Consider the following 10,531-nt stretch of genomic DNA (forward strand, 5'->3'; position numbering starts at 1 on the left):
TACCGCGATGGAACATGACCAATGTAGCAATAATTTCCATTAATGTGTTTGGGGACTGGGGATCCGAGCGATGCGCAGTAATTTGTGAATAGAAATTTGATGATCCCACTAGCATGGTATATGATTGTAAATTATAATAAATGTTAAGAAGACGTTAATAAGGCATCATTTGCTCATGAATTCTGTGAACACAGTTACATCCTCTGGGCCTTTTTCGTTTACTTTGTTGACTGCTAAAATATTGAGAATTCGTGGGATCATATATGATCGAAGAGTCTCGGGAGATAGAACGGTGCTATTGCGTAAGATCCTTGAGCACTGTAATTTATAATCAAATATTGAACTGTGGGTATTGACTAAGGTCATTTCTATATAACACTACCGTCGTAAACACTCTATCTATCAGAATAACAAATTGGCATAAAACGGGCACGGAATTGATAATGTATTTAGATATAATGTAAATAATTTAGTGAACATATTTACATATAGGGTACAAATAAAGAGCGCATACACGACGTTATTCAATCATAGAGAATATTCAGGTTCTCGTGGTTCTTCAGAAAAAAGATATTTACATATATATGTTAGTTTTCCCTACTGATGACTCATGAGTGTTCATTGTCGTCTCAAGAAGGGCGACCCTATAAAACAATAGGTCACTGACCAGAAAGTGGTACTCTAGCTTTACACGTTGACTAGAAAGTACAGCATTCTGCATCACATCAACATGACTACGGCGGTGTCTTCATATTTCACACCAAACAATTGGACATCATGTATTTGAAGAAGCTGCAAGACAAAAAGTTTCAGTTGTCGAGTGAATAAGTAATATGAAATGCAGTGTAAGCTGTACACATCAAACTGACAAAAGTAAAACACATATGACTATGTCCTCAATACTGCCGACTTGTAACCGGAAGTGGACCACTTGGTTCCCATTGAACTCTCCCCCAACCGCTTCTGTAACTCTCACCACCACTACAACGAGGACAATTTTTTATAAGTGTCTTGATTCAAAATGGCGATCTCCACGTTGCTAGAAATTGTGCTATCCACACTTCTTATGACAGCTCAAGAGGCTGCAGGTAAGCAACGGGGTCTAGAGCGAAAGGAGGGATTGGAAAAACCAAAACTTTGTATTGAAATATCGGGTGGGCGGAGGAGGGCAGAGATAGATCGAAAAAACCAGAACGCTGTATAAAAAGATAAGGAGGGGTGGAAAACCCAGAATGGTGTATAAAACGGTAGTATGGGGGAAGAAAACCCAGAATGTTGTGTAGAGCGATCGAGAGAGGTAGAAACCAGAAGTTATCGTGCAGTAAAATCAATTCGTGATTATTTTATTTTGCTTTTTCAAACTGTTAGTTTGAGTGATAATCTGTTTTAAAGGGTATTAAGTGTTTTGAGTGTTCGTAGTTAACGGAGTTTCAACTCATCATTTTTCTCAATCTCCTACATTTGTATGGATGCAAAAACAAATGTATTCTCTCGCATATCACTGTGTTATTACCACGTGTGCAGTTGCCGTAACACTTTGTAACCGGATGTATGCGAGCAAACAATTACATATGTGTATAACGAGATGTATACATAAATCTGTCATTTGTAACAAATACATAAATATATACCAGGATGTAGAAACACAATTGTGTTAATTTGTAAGCTGATATACCGACACACAATATGGTCCCCAAAGTTTAGATCCGTAAACGTCTTATTATGTCTTTTGAACTCGAGGTTATCGGTAGACAAATCTGCACGTGTTTTGGTCAGATTGAAAAAAATGTCAGACAGGATTTTGTCCTCTGTCTATTGATCTACCGACTTTTTTCTCTTGTGTTCGAATAAGGATTTTGATGCTACCTAGAATATCAAAAACCAATAGCTGTATTTGCGGAAAATTACGATAACGCACAGCAGTCGACAAATCACGAACCACGCAGACTTGAATAATATCTCCTATCCTGTCTAGTCACGCCTTAGAAGTATTTCTCATAGCTAGGTCAGTTAACATTGATTTAAGTGATGATTTGAGTTCCATGTCGTAACCACAGACTTCTCTGAGCCGGTCGAAAAGCTTAAGGTCAAACATTAGATTCTTTGTTACGAACTTAAATGTCAGAGTAGGTATGAAAGACAGTTTGTCCGACAGAAAGTAGGCACTCATTATCAAAGGGATAACATTTGAATATATCAAAGTGAAGTTCGGTGTCTCATGTGTTAGTTCTATTACCTTTTCTACATTAATTGTGTTTAAAGAAGAACGTTGAACATTTGGCATAAACTGTCTTATGACGTAATACACACTATGACGTCATCTTGTATATTGCATGTTTCCAAATATGTAATTTAGAGAAAAAATTCACTTACCTCGCACAGTATATATACCCCTTGCAGCCGAGATAGATGGATTTCAGCCCAAGGGGAAAGACGATTAAATTAGCAAATACAGGGGGATTCCACTGTCAAGAGGATGATATGACGGCACGGTAATAATTCGCTAACGTCATGTTAACGATGCCAAGCATAGAGACAACAACACATATGAGTACCAAATAAAACCAGCAGGGTAACAGGAAAATCATTCACCCCTTTGTTGGTTAGATAAGGTGATTTCAACCCTCGGAAAAATATGTTGAAGTCGCAAACACTCGGCAAGCTTCGTGTTAACCAGCTTAATCTGGTTGATGTCTACCTATCTTACTTCCCAGGGATTGAAATATTCTATAAATCCCACTAAGGATAACCTTTTTTTCCTCTCTGTGTGCTGGGCGGTACAATAATTAACACGTTTTAAATTCCTGAATATAAACCAACAACCTGGTGTCCATTGTTTCGTGTGTAAGTGTCGGTATGGAAACGTCTATATTCTTGTTCTCTGTAGAAATGGCTGTGTGTACGCCCCCTTCAAGTCTGGAGTACGGACAGGTTGTTGTATGGGGCCCCAACCTTCTCATCGAGTACATTTGTGACGAGGGATTCTTAGCCAACGGCGAAACATTCGGCGCGTGTATTACAGATGAAGGCAGGTGGACAATTGAGAAACCAAAATGCGTAGGTAATCTCATATTCTGAATATATATGACTCAAATAAATAAAAAGAAATTATTTACGTTTTTTTATGTGAAATTAAAACACCTATAATACTAATGCATTTGTATTATTTGCAGTATCGTAAATGTCCCCGGACATCTCTGTTTTGTGTTACCAAACAATATAGTATCTTTTCAATTGCGACCAGGTCCATCAATTTAACGGTTATTATTCATTTAGTACAGAGATGTAATATTTGGTCTGTAGCTTCCAAGCATGAAACTCAATGTCAGGGGAAAATTACATATTCAAACTCAATTGGTTTACAATTCCGATATGACACGATATATTCGCTGGTATTGAATACTCAAAATGTATCGAAAAATTGACCCAAATACAACTATCCTGGGTCGAATCATTGGATAAACCAATCATTTTATAATCATTCTATTTATGCAGTATCTTTCTTATTCACCAAAACCATATACATTTTTTGTAAAAAGCTATCAAAATCGTGACTTCTTTTGAAACTGTGTTACTCCTTTGAGTAATTAACCCTCTTTACTAAAAGGATCAATCCAGTGTAGCCGGCAGTGTTAAGTAAATTATATTTTAACCAAAGGAAACCATTTATGATACGAAGATAGTGTATACAAGGTGAGAGATTTTATGTGCTTTAAGCTACTGGATGTGATCCGCCGAAGGTAGCCCGTAACATGCACGTGCGTCTGGAGATGGATGGTGCGGTGGCACACTTCTCGTGTGGGCGTGGTCACTATTTGATCGGACAGACACAAGCTTACTGTAACGGTCAGAATTGGACGATGCCATTTCCGGCATGTGTAGGTAAGTGTTATCGTGTCAGAGTAATTAGTTATCGGTTGACATTTGACCTGTATCAACACTTAACATTTTGTTTGGAAAGATTAATGAATAACTGCAACACGAGCGAAGATAACGGGAAATGACACATTTCTACTTAAGTGGTTTATCTATACATTCTATAATATTTCCAGGGTCCTCTGTCAGGACGCGAGCTGATCCTCAGAACCGAAACCTCCCCGGCAGACACGTGCATGATCCACTTGCACTGAACATTTCCGTTATTGACTTTGAATCAAACCTTCGTGTTAGCGACAACACGTGTTTCCGGTACCGCTACAAAGCTCCACCGGAAATAGAACACGGGACGGCTTCCCCCCGTTACCTGTATAACCAACGGAGGCGAAGCTACGTCCTCGTCACAAACTACACTTGTGACCCAGGTTACGTCATCGAAAATAACCTCACGCGCTACTACTTTTGTAAGAACTATCAGTGGGTTGCTACTGTTCCACCAAAATGTATAAAACGTAAGTATAATTCTACAGAGCTACAGCATATATGTAAAACATATCCATAAGCGAACACGTGACGTGTAAGTACTTCACTAGATTCACTATAGTACATTACTAATGTATGAATGTTATCCATTATTGACCATATATGTTTATGTAGCTCTGGAGTCGACAGCGTGCCAGGGAAGTCGGCGTCTGTGTCATCAGATATGTGTACCAGGAATCAGGAACAGATTCGCATGTGATTGTTATCGGGGATTCCTCCTCCACAGTAATGGGAGGGACTGTTTCGGTAAGGAAACTGCACAACTTGTGGATCGTCGTCCATTTTACCAAGACTGTTGAATAAACTTGACATCCTCCACAATCTTATATCTTATCTCTTGTTGAGTTGTTTTTAAATAGTATTACTTTCCCTACTTGTCTACAAGTTGCTTTTATCCTTTGTTCCAGATCTGTCTTTTCTATTTGTCCTTTTTGTCTCCAGTCTTTTGAGTTTAAGGTCACCTGATCATTGACCATGGTGACTTGTTGCGATCGTTCTTCGTTTTTCATTGTGCATCGTGCGTCCTATGTTAGCTTTTTCTTGTGAACACAATAACTTGAGTAAATATAAACGGAGTTTGATGAAACTATGTATGCAGACTTATATTTACATGATGTTTCCTGGTTTAGAAAATGGGACTGATTAGATCTTTATTTACAAAAATTATCGCCCTTAGTAGAAGTATGTCAATTTGACTTTTTATAACACGATAACGTGAGTAAATATGAACACATTTTGATGACATTATTAACAGAAATGTCGATTTTTGAAGTTTTAATACCATGGACCTTTTGAACACGATACCTTGAGTAAATATAAAAGGATTTTTAATGGATGCAACTTGGTAAGAGCTTGAATAAGTTCAACAATAGGACAGATCTGGTGTTAAGTACAGAGTTGTGGCCCTTAGATTTGATATTAAGTACAGGATTATGACCCTCAGATTTGATGTTAAGTACAGAGTTATGGCCCTTAGATTTGATAGTAAGTACAGAATTATGGCCCTCAGATTTGATGTTAAGTACAGAGTTATGGCCCTTAGATTTGATGTTAAGTACAGAGTTGTGGCCCTTAGATTTGATGTTAAGTACAGAGTTATTGCCCTCAGATCTGATGTTAAGTACAGAGTTATGGCCCTCAGATTTGATGTTAAGTACAGAGTTATGGCCCTTAGATTTGATGTTAAGTACAGAGTTATGGCCCTCAGATTTGATGTTCAGTACAGAGTTATGGCCCTTAGATTTGATGTTTAGTACAGAGTTATGGCCCTCAGATTTGATGTTAAGTACAGAGTTATGGCCCTCAGATTTGATGTTAAGTACAGAGTTATGGCCCTTAGATTTGATGTTTAGTACAGAGTTGTGACACTCAGATTTGATGCTAAGTACAGTATTATGGCCCTCAGATTTGATGTTAAGCCTTGTGAACTTGAATCAATATGAACAAATTCTGAGCCTTATAACTGACAGCTTGTTGTGAACAATAACATATTAATATCCCCCGTTTTGAGACTCTGATTCCCTTGATTTTGTTTCGTCTTTTATCCGAGTTATCAAACTGACATGTATACCCTTTTCAGATCATAATGAGTGTCTTTTTGACAATGGTGGATGCGAACACACGTGTCATAACACGTACGGTTCGCGGATTTGTACTTGCCGTGAGGGGTATCAGAGAGTGGGGACACGCTGTAAAGGTAAGTAGGAATGGATTTAATGTAAATGGTTGATAAGAACCTTATTACGACATACTGTCCCGTAAAAGATAAAGACAACAAACAAAACAAAAACGAACAAAACAAAACAAAAAACATTTAATTGGTAAAAAAATTAAATTTAATAAAAAGTATTCCTCGGCGCTCGCCTGTTCATTTTGGCATAGAATACATGTATACATCACTATGGCTGTTGCAAAGAGATGACATATAACACCAAAAAAAATCTGTGCTTGACATCAAGGCCAAAGGTCAATTAGAGGTTACTTTGCTCATATTTAGTATCTGCTTAATGTATTTAGTTATTTGCTTACATGTGCTTCTGAAATCGGTATCGCGAGATTTGTAGTTATTGTGAGATTTGGAGTTGTCTTGAGAGTTGGGATAATCGCGAGATTTGGGGAGTGTAAATGTCAATTAGTTACTGAAGGAATCTTCTGTAAATATCACTGCTTATCAAATATAACATAAGTAGGATGTCATATATCTCTTCTTACATCTCAACCCCGACCTGGTCATATCTAAATATATAATATATATTCCTAATCAGTACAACTATTTTCGTCCCGTCGGAAATTTTGAACGGAAGAACGTCGTTGTTTGCAAAGACGGAATAGAACGGTGAGTGAAAAAATGAGCAGTTTTTAGATAGATCAATTTCTCGTTATTCGAAGTATGTAAGTTGGTCAAGTTTTGTCACGGCCGGGTTATTTCGTCTATACCCCGAGAGTTAACGGCACATAACATATTAATCCATATATTGATGAAGGGGTAATAATTATTACATTAAACGTTGTTATTATAATAAGAACTACAACAGGGCATGTTGCAGCTCTACATCAGACATATATCAATATGTCCAACTTCGGGTGTAGGGCACAGGGGTAACTTGGGCTACATATAAGGTAACAGAAAATGATCACCGAGGTCACTGTAATAAACTGCCTTCCTGGAGATAATAATACCTCCAGAGTTTGTAATTTTTTTTTTAATTTTCAGTCCCCATAACCTCCACTTTTTATGTATGACCTTTATTTCCTAGATATTAACCATTATCTTGTCATGCCCTAACTCCTTACCACATGTTATAGAAGCTGTGGGCCACTACACAATATCATACATATATAGTGGCCGGGTTACCTAGGCGACCAAACTTTTCTCACAATAATAATGACAATAACACTGGCATGCACATCGTCATATGGCCAGAAATATTTCTGTATATTAACAATGACGTAAATTCCAACGATCAGAGAAAGTGCACCATAGCAACCAAATGACATCAGATGTTTTGGAAAATATCTCTACTGTAATTACTATTCTTCAAAACCCTTTTATAGAAATATGCAGAACAAGCGGGCAATATCTCAATTTTGACCAATCAGAAGACTCCAATATGCCTCCATAGTAATGGTTCTGGAAACACCTGATGTGTCAAATTATAGAATTGATATAACGACTGATGACCTATTGGTCATTTCTTTAAAACAAAAAGTATACAGTGACCTGTTTATCGTTGCAACCAAACAAAAATTACTGCTAAAAATGCATGCACATCCACAGGTGGGCCCAAACACACTCGCGTAGTTTTCATTAGTTCACAAGTTTAGGTGGCGTTTTCCTTTTTTCTTCAAACAAACAGACAGACACACAGACAGACCAACAGACAGACTGACTGATTCATGTATACCTTACTCCACTGGATATAGACAAATTAGGACGTGCGACAAGACACATTGGGACGTGCAGTAAGACACATTGAGACAAGCAGTAAGACATGTTGGGACATGCGGCAAGACACATTGAGATGTGTATCAAGACACATTATGACCTGTAGGAAAACATATAGAGACGTGCAACAGTACATATAGAGACGCGCAGCAAGATACATTATCACTCTGACTCTGATATTTGAAAAATGAATCACATTGAGGCTGTAAAAAGACATTGAGAAGGCAGAGTGAAAGTCTTATTTACATGTGAAGCATAACACACATTCCGACTCAATAATTTATTAGTTCAGCCCAGTATGGTTGTCGGGACGTAAGGGAGGTAACTCTATTGAAACTGATAGTAAATGTATAGAGATAGCGCACAACACTTGAGGAAAATAATTAAATGTGAATAAGCTAGACACAAAATCCATTGCCATTAACTGAGACTGAGCTAGAGACTAAGTCCATTAACATTATCAATAAGGAAGACCATTGGCTATGATTAAGATAAAGATAAAGTACACTAACATTATCAGTGAGGAAGATCATTAGCTATGACTCAGAGACAAAGTCCATTATCTATGACTAAGTTAGAGACAAAGTCCATTATCTATGACTAAGTTAGAGACAAAGTCCATTATCTGTGACTAAGTTAGAGACAAAGTCCATTATCTGTGACTAAGTTAGAGACAAAGTCCATTATCTGTGACTAAGTTAGAGACAAAGTCCATTATCTGTGACTAAGTTAGAGACAAAGTCCATTATCTATGACTAAGTTAGAGACAAAGTCCATTATCTGTGACTCAGTTAGAGACAAAGTCCTTTATCTATGACTAAGTTAGAGAAAAAGTCCATCATCTATGACTAAGTTAGAAACAAAGTCCTTTGTCTGTGACTAAGTTAGAGACAAAGTCCTTTATCTGTGACTAAGTTAGAGACAAAGTCCATTATCTGTGACTAAGTTAGAGACAAAGTCCATTATCTGTGACTAAGTTAGAGACAAAGTCAATTATCTGTGACTAAGTTAGAGACAAAGTCCATTATCTGTGACTAAGTTAGAGACAAAGTCCATCATCTGTGACTAAGTTAGAGACAAAGTCCATTATCTGTGATTAAGTTAAAGACAAAGTACACAAACATTATCTGTGAAGAAGACCATTGGCTATGACTAAGATTAGAGACAAAATCTATTTACATTATCTGTTGCAAAGTTAGAGACAAAGTACACTAACATTATCTGTGAGGAAGATCATTATCTGTGACTCAGTTAGAGACAAAGTCCTTTATCTGTGACTAAGGTAGAGACAAAGTCATTTATCTATGACTAAGTTAGAGACAAAGTCCTTTATCTTTGACTAAGTTAGAGACAAAGTCCATTATCTGTGACTAAGTTAGAGACAAAGTCCATTATCTGTGACTAAGTTAGAGACAAAGTCCATTATCTGTGACTAAGCTAGAGACAAAGTCCATTAACATTATCAGTAAGGAAGACCATTGGCTATGACTAAGTTAGAGACAAAGATAACAATGACCGTGACGACGAAGTTGGAAATGAAGCTGACAAAACTCATGATGTGTTTTTAGTAAAGTTTACATAATGAGATTAATTTGCATGTCTCCTGTCGATTTTTTTCGTTGAAAGTCTTTGTGGATATTTAAACGTACATATGCTTAATGGTTAAGCTTCACTTGACAAAACCAGACAGGTGTTATATAGCGAATATACATGTTGGTGGCATGTTTGTAATTTTTGTGATTTACACACACGGAATAGAAAACAACCTCAATGAATGTCTGATTTTATCAACCAAGAAATCGTTGATGGGAGTGTTTATGTGAACTTTTACCTGTTAATGAATGCTTATGTGAACTTTTACCTGTTAATCAATGTTTATGTGAACTTTTACCTGTTAACGAATGTTTATGTGAACTTTTACCTGTTAATGAATGTTGATGTGAACTTTTACCTGTTAATGAATGTTGATGTGAACTTTTACCTGTTAATCAATGTTTGTATGAACTTTTACCTGTTAATGAACGTTTACCTGTTAATGAATGTTGATGTGAACTTTTACCTGTTAATGAATGTTGATGTGAACTTTTACCTGTTAACGAATGTTTATGTGAACTTTTACCTGTTAATGAATGTTGATGTGAACTTTTACCTGTTAATGAATGTTGATGTGAACTTTTACCTGTTAATCAATGTTTGTATGAACTTTTACCTGTTAATGAACGTTTACCTGTTAATGAATGTTGATGTGAACTTTTACCTGTTAATGAATGTTGATGTGAACTTTTACCTGTTAATCAATGTTTGTATGAACTTTTACCTGTTAATGAACGTTTACCTGTTAATGAATGTTTATGTGAACTTTTACCTGTCAATCAATGTTTATGTGAACTTTTACCTGTTAATGAAATTTTATGTGAACTTTTACCTGTTAACGAATGTGTATGTGAACTTTTACCTGTTAATGAATGTTTATGTGAACGTTTACCTGTTAATGAATGTTGATGTGAACTTTTACCTGTTAATCAATGTTTATGTGAACTTTTACCTGTTAACGAATGTTTATGTGAACTTTTACCTGTTAATGAATGTTGATGTGAACTTTTACCTGTTAATGAATGTTGATGTGAACTTTTACCTGTTAATCAATGTTTGTATGAACTTTTACCT

The 10,531-nt window shown here is 36.5% G+C and overlaps 1 protein-coding gene across 1 annotated transcript in view; it reads left to right on the top strand.

Annotated features, from left to right (window-relative positions):
• Positions 1–1,036: 1,036 nt before the first annotated feature.
• LOC132545177 (fibrillin-1-like) overlaps positions 1,037–10,531 on the top strand; it is a 56,560-nt gene continuing 47,065 nt past the window's right edge. Inside the window, exons 1-6 of the mRNA XM_060208852.1 lie at positions 1,037–1,088; positions 2,888–3,061; positions 3,718–3,882; positions 4,053–4,388; positions 4,534–4,665; positions 5,999–6,115. Coding sequence (XP_060064835.1) covers positions 1,067–1,088; positions 2,888–3,061; positions 3,718–3,882; positions 4,053–4,388; positions 4,534–4,665; positions 5,999–6,115 — 946 coding nt within the window. The 5' untranslated portion in view covers positions 1,037–1,066. The remainder of the gene's footprint in view (positions 1,089–2,887; positions 3,062–3,717; positions 3,883–4,052; positions 4,389–4,533; positions 4,666–5,998; positions 6,116–10,531) is intronic.

This window comes from Ylistrum balloti, unplaced genomic scaffold (assembly GCF_031769215.1).
Source record: "Ylistrum balloti isolate Yb309-2 unplaced genomic scaffold, AGI_CSIRO_Ybal_v1 Utg369830, whole genome shotgun sequence".
Taxonomy (NCBI): Eukaryota; Metazoa; Mollusca; class Bivalvia; order Pectinida; family Pectinidae; genus Ylistrum; species Ylistrum balloti.